General features: G+C 33.4%; 1 protein-coding gene across 1 annotated transcript in view; it reads left to right on the plus strand.

Moving 5' to 3' along the window:
• The window catches only part of DNAH3_1 (Dynein heavy chain 3, axonemal), a gene marked incomplete at both ends in the record, with an annotated part of 122298 nt that overhangs the window by 31913 nt on the left and 67254 nt on the right, over positions 1-23131 (plus strand). The window contains 7 exons of the mRNA XM_051218648.1: positions 2916-3047; positions 4080-4266; positions 7701-7845; positions 10648-10792; positions 12568-12885; positions 15754-15845; positions 18696-19780. Of these exons, the coding sequence (XP_051070260.1) occupies positions 2916-3047; positions 4080-4266; positions 7701-7845; positions 10648-10792; positions 12568-12885; positions 15754-15845; positions 18696-19780 (2104 nt within the window). The remainder of the gene's footprint in view (positions 1-2915; positions 3048-4079; positions 4267-7700; positions 7846-10647; positions 10793-12567; positions 12886-15753; positions 15846-18695; positions 19781-23131) is intronic.

The raw sequence follows: 23131 nt of genomic DNA on the forward strand, positions 1-23131 counted from the left end.
TACCTATTCTCCGTATTTATTTGAGTATATAACACTAACTGATTCTAAGGCTATTTAAGCATTACTCATCACTATGTACTTGTGTTTACAAACATATATATGAATTGGTTAACTTAAAGAGATGCGACTTGATCATCCATGGAGATAATGAAATCGTTGTATTATCATGGATTTAGTTTTTTCTATGAGAATTCCTTACACAGTATATACACATTACTCGATGATGATTTTCAACTTTTGTTTCAAAGTAACACTGTTTTATTTTCCTTTTTACTGTCAATGTGATTTGAATCCTTTTCTTTGAGCCGAAATTTCTTTTTCTATTCCTAAGTTATGCCCCGTTTATCGATTACAGTCTCCCACATTCACAGCCACTTTTTAGCTTGATCTTGTATAAATATTATTTTCTATTTTATGGTATGATGCGGTTTGTTTGATTGGTATATAAACCAAGTATGTTTGAAATAAACGATCTGCGTAGCGGAAGCTGATGTTGGCTTTCTGAACCCAACTGGACGAACTAGGCGAACAAAGGATCAATAAGGACGATAGGCTGTTTATACTAGTCGAACGTCATTGGTTTAGTACAGTATTAAGATTGAATAAATTGTATTTCGATTGGCGAATAAATCACACGATAATTAGCCGAGCTTAATGACACAACAATATTCAAAAGATGTGGTCATTTATCAACAAGATGTAACGAATTATAAATGTGAATCAGTTAATGAGTAACAAAATTATATCATATTGCAAGGAAATTTATAAGGTTAGAAGGAATAATAGTTGAAATAACATTAGTGGTTAAAAGCTATACACATATCAAATGAGTTCGAAATGAACGAATGATATCAAGAAATTGTGATATTGTTATGATAGTCAAGAACCTAATGCAATTTTCATGGATGCTGATTATCTTAGTGATCCATTATCTACTAATGAGATTCTCAATAAATTTGAGGGAAATGTTTTAGAAAAATCAGACCCTGATGATCTCAAATCAAATGGTGTTCATCCCCACCATCTAGTCACTTTTAGTGGATTCTCTGTTCAATGTGACAAATATGTTTTAAATAAAGTCACATTAATTTTAACTTGAGCATATGAAGATCCAATGTTATTTCGTGCGGGAAGATAATGTCAGGAAATTTGAAGTTTGGATATAAACTACGAATCTTCAAAAAAGAGAGGTGTTATATCCCGAATAGAATTATGAATGGTAACTTTTGAGAACTATTTATGGACCAATACGATGTATATATTTTTATTGTATAATTGTTATGTAACTAAACTATACATATTCATGTTCCTCTTATTAAGAGCTTCATTTACCGTTCTTGAATTATGCTCAATCGATTAATTACAGTCTCTCACATTCATAGCCACTTTTGGCTAGATCTTGTACAAATGTTATTTTCTATTTTCTAGTACAATGTCGTCTTTTTGGTTTGTATATAAACCGTGTATGTTTGAAATACATGATTCATATCACAGAGGCTGAGATTGGTGTTCCGGATTCAACAGGCAGGGTTAGGCAGGAAGAAGGACTGATAAGAACTTTAGACTGCTCGTACGGGTCTACGCGTCATTGGTCCAGTCGATAAATCACTGTTCGCTGATTGGCAGTATCATTTCGTTATATATTAATAAGGCACAAGGCTACAGGTTATAACAGAAATAAACACAGAAAATAATAAGAAAGCACTAGGTAGAGAAGATAAAGAATGAACTCAAATATGCCATTTAATCTAGTAGGTTGACAAGATCCTCAGTACTAGGCTAGTTTCGTTCTGAGCTTCCGTAATAACAAGTATCCCTCTACGATATGAATAAATGAGAAGTCTTAATCACTCTAGTACTTTAAATAGAGATTGGGTTTCATTTCTTGTTTTTCTATAATTCGTCGTCAAACTTTCCTCCTTAGTTTTATTCTCTTGTTCGTTCCTTCAAATATCACCTAGTTCCTGAAACTTAGCCTCAAACTACATATATCCCCACTGGTATCTCAGATGATGTTCTTTACTCTGCAATAAATCATTTAATTGATAATAATGGCTTTCAGTGTTATTCTGAACAAGCGGATTCACTCTTCCGATTTTTGTAAACTTAACCTCCATCGTTCGTAATCTTACAAATGCATATAAATTATCAAGTTCGAAAGGTGAATGGCTTCTATTAGACTGATAAAACGTACACTACTTTGATTCGAACAAAATGAAAACGTTAAAGGAAAATGAAAGTCAACAACTCATTATTCAAGAAATGATGTAATTATACATCTTACCTCGACTGTTGCTGCTACCAGTCGAGCTATACTGGTTGGAACAATCGTTCCTTAAATTCCTACCATGCCAGACAGGTCGGTTGAAGAGCGGTGATAATGAAAACAGCAAGCCGAAGGTCAGAAGGCAAAATCGTACTACTGTCTGCACAGAGATGTGACGGCAGTAGGGTGCCTCCTTCAGACAACCAGCATAACAGCGATGCTGCCTTCCCACAAGGAGGGGTGGGATTAGAAAATGTTGACCCTAAAAATGAACATCTTGCCTTATCCCACGGATATCCGTCTTCGGTGGTAAGGTTCGAATAAGTACAAAGTCAACATGAAAATTACTCACAAAAATGTGTGTGACAGACATCAAGCAGTTGTCCTTTGGGCACCGCGGTCACACTCTCAGGTCACTAAGACTACCCTTAACCCAATTTCCTTTACAGGTAACTCCAGAAGAATCCTTCCACGGTGTGGGCAACCGGGAATCGATAACCGCCCTCATACCTCTAACAGCACACATGCATCGAAAACTTGAATATTTCTCATCTAACATTGTTAAACAAATAAAATCATTTATACTTATTTACTCATTTTAACTGTTATATAAAGGTAATAGACGGATATATTTTGTTTATTGTTCTAGGGTATGGTTGAAAAATGGTTATTACAAGTTGAAGATGTTATGTTTAGCAGTTTAAGAAAAGTGATTGCCGATAGTGTTCATGCATATCCTGATATTTTAAGAAAAAAATGGGTATTAGATTGGCCAGGTCAAGTAAGCTTCATATTAATTATAGTCTAGTTTTCATTTCATAATGAATATAATGGTTTTTCCTTTTTTGAATGAATAAATAAATAAATAATTTAAGGTAAAGGATAATATTTTAATAACTTTAATTTTAATAAGTCAAAGAATGAAAAGTTCTGTCAGTCAGCAACAAAGTAGGACCAGGCATGCATCCGTTCAAGTTGCCAAACCTTATTAGCACAACAAGATGAACACCGAATTCATAGAAGCAATGAATTCATTGGTAGTAATATATCAAAGAAAGATTGCATCTAAGGATATGATGCAAGGAGAAAGAATTAGTTCGTGGTGATGATGAATTAGTGAAACTTCATCAGTTGAGATGACTGGAACATGTCTTACGTATACCCAACAACCGACTGCTACGATGTGCGATGTTTCACGGAGTAGGAGTAGGTTGGAACAATGCTAGGAGCGGCCAGACCAAAACATGGCACAAATCCATGAAGTTTCTAACAAGTGGATCGAACCATATTGGTAGGTGTAGACTACCTGGTTGGGATCCGTGAGACGATAGCAACCGATGGTTAGAGACCTTGAATGACATGGCTCAGTATCGTTTGCAGTGGCGCAGGTGCATCCACTCTTCATGTTCTCCCAAATTAAAATCTGAATTCTTCATGTCCCTTATTTCCTCTTGCCAAATTTATTTCACTGGATTATACTCTTTAAATAACATCTTCAAACCCTAATCTTTCCGATTACTGCTTATACTCTTACTACTTCTACCACTACGGGATTTGAATCGACAACTAGATCCCTGTGCTAATGTGGTAAGGCAATTTGAACTGATGTACGTACGTACGAAGTTCTACGTTGTTACCGACTGACTGACTTCACTCAATACTTTATCAGTGAATTGTTTAAACTACAATTAACCCATATATCTGACTTAAAATATACTACTCAAATATAGATAATCAGTATTACATTAAATTATTATTCATCATTACCACATTATATAATATATATTTATTCTTTATTTTTCATTCTTATTAGGTTGTTATTTGTGTATCAAGCATTTATTGGACAAAAGAAGTACAAGAATCTATTAAAAATAATCAATTAACTGAATATCATAATAAATGTAATCAACAAATAGATGATATTGTACAATTAGTAAGAGGAAAATTAACTAGTGGTGAACGAATAACATTAGGTGCACTTACAGTAATTGATGTACATGGTAAGTAAATACATTTGATAATGATTATCTAACATATATCTTCTAAAATAAATTGACATTAAATATTTCTACTAATATTATAGTGTATGCTACTTATATTGACAGCTGTAAGTACTACGTAACATCAATCAGATGTTGAACGCCTGTCAAAAGAAGGTTGAGAATATTGCACTGAAGAAAACAAAAAAAAAGAAAAATAAACGAATTGAGAAATGGAAAAATCATAAAGGATGTAAAGGACAACGGATAAAAGATGTGCAAATGAAGTATTTAATGTGCGATTTTCATAATTGATCAAGAAACTCTGCAATTTTGTACTAAAAAAAAGTGGTTGATTTTCCCCACCTGAGTTTTTATTCACTACAAAATAATACTGCAATGTTTAATTCATCAGTTGTAAGGTTCATCAGTTACATTTATTTTGTAGTTGTTTGGTCTATTGTTAGACTTCTGGAGGTACCTGATTTTCGTAACCAATAGTTGGAGACTGTGAGTGACATGGCTCAGAATCAATCACAATGGCGTAGATGTATACACTCTCTATCTTCCCTTGAACTATGAAATTAAAATCGCCTCATATCTTTCTTTCTACGAACCAATTCTTCCTTCCTGTACTATATCCTTACATGCAATCTTTTATATATTACCACCATTGAATTAACTACTTCTATGAATTCGGCATTCGTCTTGTTGTGTTAATGAGGTATGGCAACGTGAATTGATGCACATATGTGCCTGGTCCTATGTTGTAGCTGACTGACCAACTATTCTTAGACTCAATCAAACACCAATATTCATAATAAGTTCAAATCTTCACCTGGAAAATTGTATATATTCTTCAATTTAGAGTGTTACTTTTATAAGTTAGCCGTTATTATTACTTGAACTCTTTCAGTCAACAGTCAACAATAACTATTAACTTTAGATTATTAATCAAAAGAAATATCTGACTTCATTGAGGTTACACAATCTTTTGTCTATTAAAAACTGACGTAAAAAATCAATACTGAAAATTTATTCTTGTCCCTTCATCACTTAAAACTATGTTCAGTAATTTAAAATCATTCAATGTAGACATAAAAAATCTTTTATACATTTATTAAAGGCCTATAAATTTTCAAAATTTCTTTTAGGTACTCAATGTGTTTGTTATATGAACCAAACAATTAAACTCTAATAAAGATTATCATTCTCTTCATGTTCACTTTCATGACAAATAATTTTGTCGATTATAACTTTAGCTACTTAATAATAAACAGTAGCACAAACTTTTAAATAAAAAATGAAATTTGCTCACAACATCTAAAACGCTTTATATACTATATAATATTTTAAATAAACTAACGTTGTATAAATATTTTTGAATTGTTTCCAAAAACGTTTTTCACATCATGTTCGAATTAAAAATTCAAACAGGTGTCCAAAATGTTAAGGAAACAAGGTTCTCTAAAATAGAAGATACGCATCTGTCATATAAAATAAAATAAATTTACTTGAGTTTATAAACATTAAAATAATTTGCGCATATTGAATTCTAGAATCAAGCTACTACTTAACTTATATTATGAGAAAGAAGATGGGTAAAATATGGGTTATTCAGGGTAAGAGTAATCACAATGTAACTGACTAATAATCTTATTGATTGTTGGATCCGAGGTTTTGTAATGTGCGGAATAAGATTGAAACAACCTAATAAATTTCATAGTTTATATCATGATATGTCTTGTCTGATGACTGGTCGTCACTGATTTATTGTGTCGGAAACCCTTATCAGTTATACTCGAGACGAGGAGCTTCTGCAATTCTCACGACGCGAAAGTAAGAACACAAAGACTGGTATAAGTGAAGATTTATTAACCCCCAAAACACGACGGTGACCAAATATAACAAGTAGCGTTCAATCCGACAATACATATCAGTGGCAACGGGGATGAAAAAAAGAACCATGGTCAGTCAGTAAGTGGACGAAAACCAGTGTAATTATGTCAGACAATCAGCATACAGAATTGTCGTCGGTGTCCTTGTACGACATTGGTTGTTAATTTGTAATACAGTATTTTCTATTGCTGTGCTGATTCATACAGAAACAGAGAATATCTCTCCCTTGCGATCAATGGCAGTTGCTGTTTCGGCGACAACAACAGTGTTTTAAAATGAAACAGTCGGAATTTATAGACAAATTACAAACATGACTGCTGAATCATCAATGCTTTGGAGATGTGACGGGAATTAATTAATTAATTTCTAAACTGCGTACAAAGCCGGAAAATGATTGCAGAATGAATGAATATGTCAGTGGAGCCTTCTATGAATCCCTGACAAGCAAAAATTTAAACGAAACAGTAACAGTCAGACAATTCGTCCAGTGGTCCAGTAATGTCTATTTCCGAGACGCCCTTTCGTAGGTTTAAATCCCCGAAAAACAATATACAAACACTGACTTGTCCAGCCCACAGAAGGACAAGGTCTTGTTAAATGCTCATGAAATTGTTGCAGTACCCACCCACGAAGAAACAGGAAATAAATCAAGCAACATAATGAAGACATTTACCCCAAATGATGCTCATCATTCCACGAGAAAAGTTTCTGATATATCTATTTATCGGGATTCTCTAGTTGTTTGACCAGATATGGGTTATCTTAATGACTCACATGTTTTTGATGACATTTCTTACAAAAATGAGAAAAATACGTCGGATGTGTCAAGTGATGATCAAGAACTTTATGAAATTTTGATAGATGCTGATTATCCTAGTGATCCATTACCTATTAATGAGATTTTCAAGAAATTTAATGAAAATGTTTCAAAAGAATCTAAGCTCTAGATATAACATATCATGAACTAGTTGATCTTAGTTAGACGGTCATTGAAAACCATGATGCACTGGAAATCTGTTTTACCTAACTATAAAACTCTTCTGATGTTCAGCGTTTTCTGTTTTTAAACGGTCTTCTAGTATAGATCATCTCATGATATATATCATAAAATCCAATATTCTTCTCAAACCTCATTGAGTAAACATAAATCTAAATCGTGAAATTGCTAAATGAAAATAGTTTTGAACATTAAACCTATTAAGTCACATTACAAATTCGATTATTAATGATTGATGTGACTAATAAATAGCATAGTTTGAGAAAAAGTGGAACGTTCTTCTTTCCTGTTTTACATGTAATATCAAATTATTGATTTCTCGTTAAGTATTTGCGCACAAAACACAAGGTTCTGGATTCTTGTCCCGCATTCAGGATCGTTAATGCGTACTGCTCAGAAGTTTCATACTAGGGCAAAACGGCCGTCTAGTACTTCCAGGCTTTCAACGGTTGTCTAACATTGATTGACTCATGAATTTAATAATAAAAATACTCAGTTTCCTCCGTTACAAAAATATAATTATCTATTATTTTCCTGATAACCCTGAATTTTTCTATAGCACGGGATGTGGTAACGTCTATGGTTAAGAATAAAGTGAGTTCAGTTCAAGATTTTGAATGGTTAAGTCAACTGAGATATTATTTCTTACCAGAAGAATCGAATAAAGTAACTGTATGCCAAATAACAACTGAATTAGATTATGGGTTAGTGTTTACTAAAATAATTTGCATTTATTGATAATTTTGATTTATTAACCTAGAGTTAAGTTGATTAAAATAAGTTTTTGATTGAGATCATGAACCGATTAATGTTAGAACACCACTGAAAACCTGAAAGCACTGGACGGCCGTTTCGTCCTGTTTGGTGACTCCTCAGCAGTGCAAATCCACGATCCCGCTCGCAGGATTGCGATCCAGAGCCTTCAGTCTCGCGCGCGAACGCTTAACATACTGGACCACTGAGCTGGCATCCGACGATGTTGATGTCTACCCTCAACCAATCCACTGAATTGCGCTACCATTTTCTATTGTACTGAGGTAGATCCTTATCTCTACCCGACACGGACTACCTCCACTGGTCACGACGTCTCACTAGAACTCCGAGAACTCCCTCACGAAGCAAGTCACTAGTGTGCACATGTACTCTGGGTTAGAATCCCGCGAGCAGGATCGTGGATTCACACTGTTGTGGAGTCCCACAATAGGATGAAACGGCTGTCCAGTGCTTCTAGGTTTTCAATGGTGGTCTAACATCAATCGGTTCATGATCTCAATCAAAAACTTGACAATCTCCACAACCCCTATACTGATGACTAAAGTAGGTTTACATGTATCGATTTACTGTGAATAATTTATAAATTAGAAAACAAATTGCAGATATGTAACTATTCAAACGTAACTCAACTAATATCTGGCAACAGAAACATACATCTTAGTTGAACGAAAATACAAAACTCATTACCATCAGGGTTCTGAACCAGTTGCTCAATAGTATCGTGTTAATCAAACTCTCTTATTGTTTGAAATTTTAGCCTAGTTGGTGAGTGTTATCAGAAACAATCAATCAGGGCTGGTTTCGTTTCTTAAATTGTTCAAAGTGATTTCTAAATGTAAATAACCAGTTTAGTGCATCAATGTAGAGTACAAATTTACAAGTAGACCATTAAATCACTAGTCATTAATGCAATTTAACTGTAACACTGAAAACAGCGAAAATCCAGATACAAATAGATTTGCGCTTATATATACAAATTTAGTAAACAAATTAAGATTTTAAGCGTGAAAAAGTAAATACGAAAACCAAGAAATTTATAATACTCACAACTGATTGATCACTGGATGATGATCAATGTCATGTGTGTCAGGTTCTTTTCAGTGTAGATAGAATCCTATCGATCAAGTTGCAATGTTGCTACTAGTCTAAGTGATTCGACATGGCATGCACTATGTTGATATAAGATGGTGGTTTGAGGTATTCAACAGGAAACCCTGGACCAACGTTTCGTGCTACTTGGCACTCATCAGCAAGCTGCGCCTGTAATCTTGAGGAAACTGATGCTTCCTGAAAGATTCGATACCGTGTCACCTAGTTTCACAGTCAGAGACGTTACCACTGGACTCAGTCCTACAGAAAGTCAGTCGTGGCCATTAACTTCCCTAGATCATTATAAGGGTTACGAGTTTTCTGCTGTATGATATTGCCTATCTATTTACAGGTAAGTTCAGTGTAATTTAATCTATGACTCAGTAGGCAAAGAATGTTAACGGTTTATGTGTGAGAAATCTCAATACATAAAATTTATTTTGTGTAATGCCCACTATGATGATCATCAAAGTGACAAATGTTCTTTCAGTATAAGACAAAATGCCCTGGTACGGCCGAGGGTGGGGGAGACATCTCTCTCTCTCCGAATGCCCTCAAGTGGCCATGCGTAAACAGCCATTGTTAGGGAAGTCCTACGCACTGCCTTCTCGCGGCGGGGGTTTTGTTTACGGAATCGAGAGGACGAAAAGCGAATGTCCGGAGCTTTAACCGGGTTGTTGGACACAGAGGGTCCATCTAAATGAGTTGGAAATCTAGCATCCTTAAGTAATAAAATGCTTATGAAACGATTATTGGACACTGAATACCATGAGACTACATCTCCTAACGTTGCTCCAATGCCTTGTGAACTAGACCTTCAGGTCGAAGGCTCGGAGTGTGGGCCCCTAAAAAACCACTTGTTTCGGTCTGGGCACCCGGACAGTATCACAGCCCACATACAAATCAAGTGACTTGTGTGGCTCATATGTATTTGATGACCCTTTGTACCAACATTTGTGTATACAAATAAATAAATATACAACACGGAAATTTAGAAACGAATCAAAATACAATCTTTTCATTAATATCGAATAGTTTATTGTGGCCCAGAGATCTGACACCAGGTAGATCGTTTACTGATTGCTATCGAAACATACGTGTCGCCAATCCTCGTATACAATTATCGGATAAAACAGTGTCAGTGAATAACGGAATTAAATAAGTCGTATACGATAATGGATTTAGAATACGAATTTTTCATACAATCATTGATCTAGACAGACGATCAAAGAAACGAAGCGAAGAAAGCAAAGAGAATAGAGAGAAGCGAAACGAAACGAAATGATAAAACGGTGGAGAACACATTTTGAGTTAACTCGTTCTAATCAAGCGTGACTGAATATCTATAGTCAAACAAAAATAAGTTACAGACATGTGATGAGTAGGATAAGGTATAGATACACATAATATCACATAAAAACAGTCAAGGTTGACAAGCGAATAATGAACAAGATCAAAATATATCTCAAAAAGAACAAATAAATTGGTCAATCCGAAAGCTAAGATAACCTATGTGGACTTGATATAGGGCAAGCTCCTACAAGTTTATGAACATATTTCGTCATATATTTTCGGTTAATTAATAATTGTTCTTCTTTCACATAATAAGAAATTACTTTGGTATTTTTTCTTTAAAATTAAAGTTATGAATATTTAGGCAATACTCCAAGATTAGTGATTACACCATTGACGGATAGATGTTATCGAACACTTATGGGTGCATTAAAATTAAATTTGGGTGGTGCACCAGAAGGACCAGCAGGAACTGGAAAAACTGAAACATGCAAAGTAAATTTTATTTTCAACTTTTATTTGTGATGATGTCTGATTAAAAAAAACTAATTCCTGTGTTAAATGTTCAACATTTATCATTGTTTGAATACTTAAGTTAAATAATGATAATGTTGAAAGGGGTATTCAAAAACTAAGTAAATAGATCTGTAGAACTTTAAATATATATTTCGGTGGTTAATGAAATCAAAATGAACCAATTGTTTATTGGCTTGATGATAGACTTGAATTATACAAGCCAAGGATTCCACTATGATTGATCATCTCACTACCAGGAACGTTGATGTACAATCTGTTGAGAAAAATACAAAACACCTTAAGATGTCTGATGAACTTATACGATTACTCTATCAAGCATTCAAATTAAAGACACTCAAATTGACAAAGACGAATTGATTGTACTTTTAGATATCACAGACTTACTTATATCATTTAAGTTGAGTCTACCAAAGTATACTAGATCCCTGATCAACACTGACTAATTATTAAGTAATATCTATAGTTATATTTCTTGATCGTTAGTTCTAGTCATAGGTTCATATGATTATCAAGTTGAAAAACTAGAACTAAAGACTAGAATAATTCAAACTAGTGAATAAAAAGCTTGTCTAATGTATAATGGATTCAACTAAACAGCAAATACAACTGATCACCCCTTAGTATCTAATAGTTTAGTTAATTATAACAATATAAGTAGACAACATCTCACAACAGCAGAACAAACTATCCAATGATATTATTCAGGCGGAGTAACAATATGAATCAAGATCTAAAGTAGAACAATTTTTATTTGGTCATACAGAGATATGAAATGTTAAGAATTCATCTAGTTAGTTCCTGTAGAAAATCTAGTCTTTTAAGTTCATTGGTCATTAGGATACAAATATACCAACAAATAGGATCGTAATTAATCATAAAATGTATTACTGTAGACGATCATTGTAATGGATAGTTTGCTTATTAAATAAGGTTTGTAAACCAATGAGGTTTTTTCGAGTAAGAACGATGGTAACATACATTTTGTTTTACATCTTAACTGATACGAATAATATCAGTCTAAATTCAGCAATCTCCACAACCCTATAGTGATAATTATCATATGCTCACTAGTGAAGATGGAATTGATGGAATTCTAGTGAGAGGCCGTGACTAGAGGAGTTCAACTATGTCTGTTGTGAGGCAGTTACTGACTGAGAACAATGGTAGACGGTCACACAAAATCGTGGATTAGTCGAAATTTGGTCTAGAGATTAGGCATTCACGCGTGAAACCAACGGTCCTGGGTTCGAGTTGTGTGTGCGGGATCGTGTATACGCACTGATGAGGCTTCCTATACTAGGGTGAAACGGCCGTCCAGTGCTTCCAGATCTTCGATTGTGACTTAGCTTAGATCGGTCCATGAATTTAACTATTAAAATTGTCTTAATGGTTTGTGTGAACACTAACATTCTAACGGATTCATACAAATTGTTTTTGAAGATAACGCTTCCGCTGTATCTCATTGTTTTTTAGATAATCCTATCTCATTGAAAGCAACACAATATCCTTATTAAATACAATAGCATAGCTTAAGCCTTGAGCCACATATTTTGTGTAAGGGCTGATCAAACCAAAATATTTGAAATGTGGTTTGTATCTATGAGACTGTAGTTAGTAGTCAAACATTTGGTTACTTAACTCCTGTTTTAGATTCATCATCGTTAACAAAAAGAGCATTGTAACTCTGACAATTTTTTAATGCTTCATTTCATTTTATATCTTTCACATATCAGGACTTAGCTAAAGCTATTGCAAAACAATGCGTTGTATTCAACTGTTCCGATGGTCTTGATTATCGTGCAATGAGTAAATTTTTCAAAGGACTAGCACAAGCTGGTGCATGGGCATGTTTCGACGAATTCAATCGTATTGAATTAGAAGTATTATCAGTAGTTGCTCAACAAATTCATTGTATACAAACAGCTATCAGTGCTGGATTGAAACGTTTTGTATTTGAAGGTACAGAATTAAGCTTAAACCCAACGTGTACAATGTTTATTACAATGAATCCAGGTTATGCTGGGCGTCAAGAATTACCAGATAATTTGAAAGTAAGTTTATACTGATTAAACATTGCTAAAATATGTTGTCATTGAATTAGATATCGTGTTGATTCCAGATAAGACAAATATCACTCTAACCGACTGATAAATGCATCAATTAATTGATTCATTTAATACATATCCAGTGAGAATGGTTTGTAAATACAGTTTATATTAGGTTAGATGACATTCATCTTGTAGTGTACGGTTGAACATTCCTAATCAATGGTTTGTAATGGATTAGACAATGCCTATGGAAATCAAGGTATTACCTTGTCCATATTGGTTTTCTATACACAGAACGTTTGATGGAACTATCGTCTCTCTTAATAATCAGTACATCTAGAACAAGTAGCTAGTTTTTCATCTTCCCCTCGATGGATGTAAGAGAAATATGCTGAGTTGAGATGTTTTACCAAGCAGTTTACGCCTTCACATATAGCACCGATGTTTATGATATCGTCCACGTACTACCGCTTACACAAACAGATCTTTGAATTGAGTCTTTTCCTTATATCCCAATAGTCAAATAAGATCAAAAGATAGACAAATATCTTCCTCCATTGAAAAACATTTTGTTGAGACCGGTTATAAGAATGATATTAAGTCAGACATTGCAGTTTTGTACAAAAGCTTTCAAGGACGTACATTAAAGTTTATTGAAACCTTGTCTATACGAAAGCTGAAACCCCCTTTATATGTTCAAAAATAATTTGTTCCTACCCTTAGCCTATCCTGGTGATACTGATTTATTATCCAGCGTGGTTTTCACATTGTTTTTATGTACTTTACTATAATCTTTATATCCTCTTACCTTTTAATTTGTCCAGCTGGCCTTTTATTTTTCACACAAAATGTCTTAACAAGTATATGTATGATCAGATTGTTCGAAATGTATTACGTTAATATATAAAATAGTTCTGATAACCTTCGTCTTCTAATTGCCCCATCCAAATTCATCAAAGGGACTTATTGTTTTCAATAACACTACTATTATAATAAGTTCAGGCTATGAGTACACAAATAGCAATCATACTAGGTCATTTCATAATTAAGATGAATAATGATTTGTTTCACATGAAAGTAGCTAAGATCATATAAGTCTCTAAACCTATTTCTTTTCTTCACAAAGATCCAGCTTCTTTATCCATAAAGCTATTTTTTTCTGTAGTTTGAAAAACTTTGAGTCTGTTAGATTTTAGCAGATAATTAATTTTTGTGAAGGATAAGTTTACAGTGGCTGTATAACCCATTTGAACTGATCATTATGATTAACAGTTCTGCTTTCGCGTAGATCTGTACACTTATAAAATAAACTTCAAGATCACACTTAAACTGTTCAGTAGTACCAAGATTTAGCTTACCTCAAATGATTTGAGTCAGTCAATAGAATGGTCTAGACATTAAGCTTTTATTGATTAACCTTCAGCAGTAAGAAATTGTCATTATATCGAGGGAGAATAAATATTTTAAAAAATACTTCATACTAAGTCTCTAATAACTCTTCCGGCTATAACTAGATATTCCTCAACGAACACATTTCTGATTAAAACATTAAGTGATATAAGTATGATATCCAAAAAAATATCAACCTCTTAAAGATTGTGGATATGTCTTACTGACCAGTTATTCTTCCATAGTATGGAACAACGCCTATACCAGGGGTAGAACACAAGGCCTTCAGGTGGTTTTTCACATTAAGTATTCAGCAAGATATTAGGAGTTTGACTCATGGTGGGGACATAGTCGCTCATTGAGGTAGAGTCAAATGCTAGGGCGAAACAGCCATCTTGTGCTCTCTAGTTTTCAAATGTACTTTAACTGAGATCAGTCTGTGATGAATAAAATCTACACATTAAATGAATCTTCACAAAACATCTTCAACAAGAGATTGGTTTTGTGGACTGATAACTTCTACTTACTATCAACTTATGGATGATAACTAGTTTTAAACACAACCCGGTTTCCCTAACTGAATAAAATTCAAAGTAAAAATGACCAGATATAGATTTATTTGATTATCAAACATATGCAACTGACATTACCCAAAATACATTTCTTCAATATGTGTTCATACGTCGGTATCTGGTTAGATTTGATTAAACTGTTTATAAAACAATGACTGGATGTTACAATACAACATCATTGATCACTGAATCCTGTAAAAAGCTACCTTTCTCCCTGAAAACTGGAGACTATTGACAACTGCACTTTGATTATACTACCAAGAAGTTCTGCAACAGTGATCAGACTCCAATAATTATAATTTCATAGTCGTTAACGGTTATTTATATTTACCAGTAAGAAGTCTTTGATGAAAAAACTAGTGTTTAATAAAACAGATGGTTTTTGGCTAATATTAGAATCCAAGAGGCATATTTCTTTTTATTTAGAACTGGATGTATCTGCATTCAAATGATGATGTTCACATAGACTCAAACACAATAATTTCCACTTCAAATGCTAGTAATCTATTCACTGAGCCAGTAAGTCATGGTAGCTAATAACTTGTCCAACAGGTATGTTTTTTATCAGTATAGGCGTTGTGGAGATTGTTAAGTTTTTGATTGAGATCATGAACCGATTGATGTTAGACCACCATTGAAAACCTAGAAGCACTGGACAGCCGTTTCGTCCTATTGTTTTTTTTGTATGAAATAATGGGCTTATCAAGACGGTCTGTACAGGATTTGCGTAAACCAACAAAGACTATTTGAAAATCTTATCTTGTATATAACAATAGGATAATTCAAGCTCTTACTACTAAAGATATGTATACACTGTTTTAAAATTTGAGAACAATAGTAAGAAGCTGATCAGTTTACAAGAACCTATTTGAATATCTTCAAGTTTTTGTTGTATATATCTTAAAATTAGGTTCTATTTCGTTCAGTTGCTATGATGGTTCCTGATTATGCACTTATCGGTGAAATATCTTTATATTCAATGGGTTTCATTGATGCTAGATCGTAAGTTTATCAGTGATTTAAATTCTGTTTGTAATTATTCCATAAATAATTATATTTTAGTCTGGTATATCAAACGCTTAAGAGTTTAGCTTGTTTGCCTAACTTAGGCAGTAAAGAAAACTGTCATCCTAATGCCTAGAACAAAATCAAAAAAGCGGAACTTCCTTTAAAAGCTTTATGCATTAAATCAGTTCTGTTAGGCAAATATGAAAGTATTCACATATATAAAAGTAACCGTGGTGAGGAACATTTAACTTCTTGACTTATCAGAGTAGATGGAAACATAAATACAGTACTTCATGGAGTTTACTGGAATTTTCCTCGAAAAAAACTTAATAGGTAGAAGTAATTGTGAATATTTCAACGTCCTCAGATTTCATAGCTAATATGACGAACTCACTTAAGTTAGACAATCATCACTAGATGTATGCTTCGCTCTAGAGTGTAAATCTTCAGCCACGCACACCCACTTCCCCGTCACAGGGAATGGGATCCAGGACTTTCAGCCTGGCACTCTAAACCATTGAACCGGAACTCAATGCTATGCTAGCCTCAATGATTAATATTTTCAAATTGTAATCATATAAAATAACCATTTACTAAATTAGTTAATTAAATCCTAAGAAAATATTACCAAGAATTAGATTACTTACTTGCTTACGCCTGATACCCCTCGTCGAAGAGCATAGGCTACCTACCAGCATTCTTCATCCAACACTGTCCTGGACAATCTTTTCCAGTTCTTTCCAGTTGCTATTCATCGTTTTCACGTGTACTTCCAATTTACCACTCAATGTATTCTTTAATCTTCTCAGATTTCATTCAGGATTCCAAGTTAGCGCTTGCCTCGTGATGCAGTTTGATGATTTCCGTAATATATGTCCTATCCACTTTCAGTGTCTTTTACTGATTTCCTCTTCAGCTGGAAGCCGATTTAACCTCTCCTACAGTAGGGTGTTGCCGATGGTTTCCGGTCAACGGACACTGATTATCTTGTGTAAACAATTATTTATAAATACTTGTACACTTTTTATTATGGTTGCTAAAAAAGCTACAACCGGACTGGACAAATATTAGATTACACCATAGTAAACACACAGTCAGCTACGTTGATTAATCACTATCGTTTTCTATGAAAATGATCATGTTTGTGTTCGAATAGTTTTAATAATTTCTAATAATTCTGAAAATAAAATCAACAGTCTACAAGCAATAACATAATAACTCATATCTATTTATTTATTTATACACATAAACATCGGTACAAGAAGGCACAAAATAGATATGCGCCACATAAATCATTGGATTTGTGTGAGGGCTGGGATACTGCCCAGGTGCCCAAACCGAAGCAGGTGTAGGAGGCCACACCCCGAACCTTCGACTTCAAGGTCTAGTTCACAAAGCAGTGGAGCAACGTCAGGATATGCAGTCTAATGGTAGCCAGTGACCAGTAGTTGGTCCACACGCCATTTGTTCCTTCAGGATTCTGGAGCCCATATACACCATTGGTTTGGAATCAGGGTTTTACAACTCAACTAAATGAATCCTCCATATCCACTGACCTGGTTAAAGTGCTGTACATTCGCTTTCCGCCCTCTCAATTTCGTAAACGACATATCTGCTGCGAAAAGACAGAGAGTATGACTTTCCTGGGAGTGTCTGTATACGCATAGCCATGTGAGAGCATTTAGAGAGTGCTAAGTTTGAAGTGGTTACGATTTCACTTAGTCTGCGAACGGAAACAAAGACTTGTGACCAAAGACCAATAAACTAACTATTCTATTGCACCCCAGCCCCGCTAACTAGAGAGAGAAATCGAAGTCCGAACGTGGAAGTATATTTCGCAAAAACCCAGAAGCACGAGCGATAACAACAGACACAAATCAAAACGAATATATACACAGCACAAAACCGTCCTTGGGGAGAGTTAGCATATAACATAATAAAAGACACAACGGATCAATAGCGTTTAAGATTCTCCCAAGTGGGAAGTATGACATGAAGGTGAAAAGAGCGAAATTTTGGCGAGAAAACAAAGAAATGAAAATTTTGAGAATGAAATTACAAAATTAAGACCTTTTTCAAGTGAGTTCTAGGGATCTAACGTCCCCAATAGAAAAGGAGAGCTGACTCTCTCTACTCTCGGTCGTATTAGGGTATTTAGAGGCAAAATACAAGTGTAAACACACAAATTTCTATCTAAATGAATTTTGTTATTTACAGACAATGAATCAAACTTTTTTTTGTACAACAAACTAATACAAAACAAAATCTATTGAATAATTATTTCATCTCATTATCTAACTTGTTTACACTTATTAATCTAACATAGAATCAAACATACAATCATTAAGTCTAATAACCATCATATTATTATAAGCTTTATTCAATATTATATTTTTGGTACAATATAGAATTCTCGGCACAAAGTATCTCAACAAGTTTCCGTTTCCTTCTTGGTCGGTCCTGACGATAAATATTGAGTGATCGTCAGTTAGATGTTAGCAATCCAGTAAATGAACATCTGAATAATGTATATTCTTTGCGCTGCATATTATCATTGACCACATTATCTCTTATTGGGCTATTTTGTAACTTTGACAACGAAAGGTTGTACACTTTTCAGAAATGCACCAGGATAGGTTGTGCGATTAATAGACATAATGATATATTAAAACAAACAAAAATAGATAACTTGCTAAAATATGTAAATGCCAGGAATAGGTAGCCCAAATGCTCAAGCAGGCCGCCTATATATATATATATATATATATATATATATATATATATATATATATATTTGCTTTTAAAATAAGACCATTTATAATATTACTTTATTATTGATTTTAGATTATCTAGTAAAATTGTAGCTACATATCGTTTATGCTCAGAACAATTATCATCACAACATCATTATGATTATGGTATGCGTGCTGTTAAATCAGTATTAACAGCAGCTGGTAATTTACGTCAAAAATATATAAATGAAAATGAATCAGTATTATTATTAAAAGCAATTAATGATGTAAATTTACCAAAATTTTTATCATATGATATACCATTATTTGAAGGTATTATATCAGATTTATTCCCTGGGATACAATTACCTAAATATGATTATAATCAATTTATTGATTGTTTACATGAACAATTAAATAATCATCAATTACAATATATACCATGGTATTTAAATAAAATTTTACAAATTTATGAAATGATACTTGTTAGACATGGTTTAATGATTGTTGGTGATACATTAAGTGGTAAAACTAAATCATATCAAATATTAGCTAATACAATTAATAAATTAATTGAAACTAATCAAATTAATAATGAATATTTAGTACAATATAGTATTATTAATCCAAAATCAATAACTATAGGACAATTATATGGACAATTTGATATTGTATCACATGAATGGTCCGATGGTATATTATCTATTATATTTCGTGAATATGCTACAATACAAGATAATAAACGTAAATGGATATTATTTGATGGACCAGTTGATGCTGTATGGATTGAAAATATGAATACTGTATTAGATGATAATAAAAAATTATGTTTAATGTCAGGTGAAATTATACAAATGTCATCATTAATGAATTTAATATTTGAACCAGCTGATTTAGAACAAGCTAGTCCAGCAACTGTATCAAGATGTGGTATGATTTATATGGAACCAGAACAATTAGGTTGGAGACCAATGGTTAAATCATATATAGATTATCAATTACCAAATAATTTAATAAATGAATTAAAAGAATTAATTAATGATCTTTTTGAATGGCTTGTTGATCCATGTTTAGAATTTATACAAACTAATTGTAGACAATTATTTTCTATATCTAATTTACATGCTGTTAAACAATTAATTACATTATTTGATTGTTTATTAGATGAAATAAGACATTGGTGTACATTAGATCAAAGTGAGTTGATAGTTTATAATATCACCAATAACACAGATTAATATGTATTTAAAATAGTTTTGATTAGAAAATAATGAATGAGACTATAATTTATGAACAGCCTTTTGAACGACGCTAGACTATTCTTGAGAGTATTCACTTAATAATTAGGGTCAAATGAGAGTTATAAATCTGTGTGAGGAATTAAAATTATGATTTACAGTTGATGATTAAGGTTAGGAATTAGATTTCAGGTTTTCATCACGAACTGATATCAGCTACAATGTCAAAACTCTATTTCGATAGAACAATAAGAAGACGGAGTTGATCTGAAAAATGTGATGTATTTGCGCTATACATTTTGAACAATCTGGTCACACATATACTTTTCAGGACATTTTTATATGAAAATTAATAAAGGTCAATTAAATGAAAGTTCAAGTCAGTGTGTAGGAAACCAACCTGGACGGGACAATACTTAAATTTCCATAGTTTTTGTCCATTGCAATACAAGCGAGGCCTAGTTAAGTGTCTCTTTAAGAGGACTCAAAGAATTTGTACTTCTGACACGTTAGAAACAGATGAAAGGTTACTGACTGACACATTAATAGTAAATGGTTATCCACTAAAGTTTATTAATAGGTGCAAAAGTCAGTTAATGCCAAGACCTCTTGTTTATTTAGTTCCAAAGAAAAAAGTTTGTATCAATCTACCATATGGAGGCGAATCCAACAGCATAGTTTTAAGACAGAGATTGAAAGCAGCCATCGAGAATACCTATTATGCTGCTCAATTGGTTGTGATTGAAAAGTTTAAGCCCATGATTCCTAATAGACCCAAACAATGATCTAATGATTATGTCACATCCCATTGTATTTACCAATTTACATGTTTGTGTGGACACATACATAGGGAGGAGTAATCGAACAATGCAATCAAGGGTCATTGGACATGTGCCTAGATGGCTTCAAAATCAATGTGTGTCAAATGATCCGATCAATGTGGGAGGTAGAAAACCAGGTTCATCGATAGCGAAACATTATTCAAACGGGACACAAAATTGACATTAATACAGCTTTTAGAACGTTGTATAGAAAATGTCAAGGACGAATTCTTAAGTTTATTGAAGCCTTGGCTATTCGTAAATTTAAACCTCCCTTATGTGCATAAAAACAATTTGTCGTAACCTTGAATTTACCTTGGTAATCCTTAAGTCATTCTATGGCCTAGGATAACGTGACAATTTCTTATTCTTTCTCTCCCCTTTGTTATTTTACTTGAACTTTCATTTAATTGACCTTTATTAATTTTCATATAAAAATGTCCTGACAAGTATATGTGTGACCAGATTGTTCGAAATGTATAGCGCAAATACATCACATTTTTCAGATCGACTCCGTCTTCTCATCGTTCTATCGAAATTTATAAAAGGGAATAATTGCTTTCAAACGCTATTTACTCAAAATAGATGAGTGAATTTCTCACCGAACTCCGAAACCTATTATCTTATATGTGATTGGTTCGTCCATAAATTATAGTCTCACCACTAAAAAGATACTATTTAGTTGTTTTCTTCAGGTGTAAAGCTTCTTACCACTTAAAGTACATGAATTTATTCGATAATACACCTAAAGCATTCCATTATGATTGTAAACACTAAGTCAGTTAGTCAGCTATTTGAATTATTACTTTATGAATATTAAAAATCTTTTATATGTAAGAAATAATTTTAGCTGTAGATATGGTTATGATCTATAAGATTTAGTATTACGTACACGATTCTCAGAAATGATATTGAATTCCTTGAGGTTTGATATAGATTTCGTTGTATAATACAAATAGGCTTTAAAATTGTACAAACAACTAGTGAGTAGACGTGACCAGTGGAGTCCAATCCGTGTCAGCTGTGAGACAGTTATCTACCTCAGACAATGGATGCAGAGTTTTGCAAGATCATGGATCGATTGAAGTTAGACGTTAACACTGTTGGATGTCAGCTCAGTGGTCTACAGGTTAAGCATTCAAGAGTGAGACCGAAGGTCCTGGGTCCACATATCGTGTGCGGGATCGTGGACGCGCACTATTGAAGAGTCTTATACTAAGACGAAACAGCTTTTCAGTGCTTCCAGGTTTTCACTAGCGGTCTAACTTAGATCGACTCGTGAATTCAACTATGAAAATACTGCAATCTCTACAAATCCCCATACTGGTAATTGTAAATAAGTAAGAGTTAATGCTACAGCGTCATGCACTACCATTCAGTAGAATAACTCAGATATCACTCAATGCCGTCTATGTGGGGAAGATAGATTCTTTTCAACTAGTTCGTTTTTCAAGTTGTACAATTATATATTTACGTAATAAATTATATGTCTATGAATAACTATGTTTGATGGAATTTAATTAGTTATTCATAAAATTCTAACTAAACAACTAGTTATCAAAGAAAGAAATTTTCGGAAAACGAGAAATATATAATCGTTTGAGTCAAAAGTATAATTGTGAATGGTGTTAAATTGAAAATGAACTCGTTAAAAAAGATTTTGTCATTGATCGAATTGTCTTATGGTTTAGTGAGTGTACAAGGAAGTAAACCTCTTTGTAACAGTAAACTGCTCATCTATCCCAAAAATTCAACTGAACCTAAGAAAATCAGTAACTGACACCAGTTTGGAATCTAAATGACATGAATATGACTGAGTATGAAATTATGAGGAAAGTCTGTATGTTGCTATGACATCAAAACATCATCGTAGAATTAATTAGGTAGAAATAGTATTAGGAAAGCTAGAGGCGGTCAAACTAAAATGTGTCATCAATCCATAAAGTCACTGAATGTTAATCTGCGTCGTATTGACTGTGTGATTGATTTCAAATTGTTCACCGAGACCAGTTATTGTATATGGCAAATGATCTGGCTTAGAATCGTTCACAGTAGTGCAGACGCGTTCACTTATTATATTGACCTAAACCTTGATCTCAAGTACTCCCTCATACATAATTAGTGTCATGTCCGAGAGAAGATTAAATTATGAATAACTTCTCAAGGCTATTAATAGAATATGATAAATATATTCTTATTTTATAACTAGATTATGTATACCTATACTCCTCTTATTATAAGCTTCCACTTGACCTATTGACTAATATTTTACGATTTACTGTTTTTAAGTTATACCCAGTTTATTAATCACACAATTGCAGCCACTTTTTGGCTTGATCCTGTGCAATTGTTATTTTTTATTTTATGGTATGTCATCTGACTTGCTTGTATATAAACCAAGTATGTCTAAATTTATTGATTCATGTAGTGGAAGCTGATATTGGTGTTCTGGACTCAACATTCGCGACTAGTCAGGAAAAAGGGTCAGT

This window comes from Schistosoma haematobium, chromosome ZW (assembly GCF_000699445.3).
Source record: "Schistosoma haematobium chromosome ZW, whole genome shotgun sequence".
In the NCBI taxonomy this organism is placed as follows: domain Eukaryota; kingdom Metazoa; phylum Platyhelminthes; class Trematoda; order Strigeidida; family Schistosomatidae; genus Schistosoma; species Schistosoma haematobium.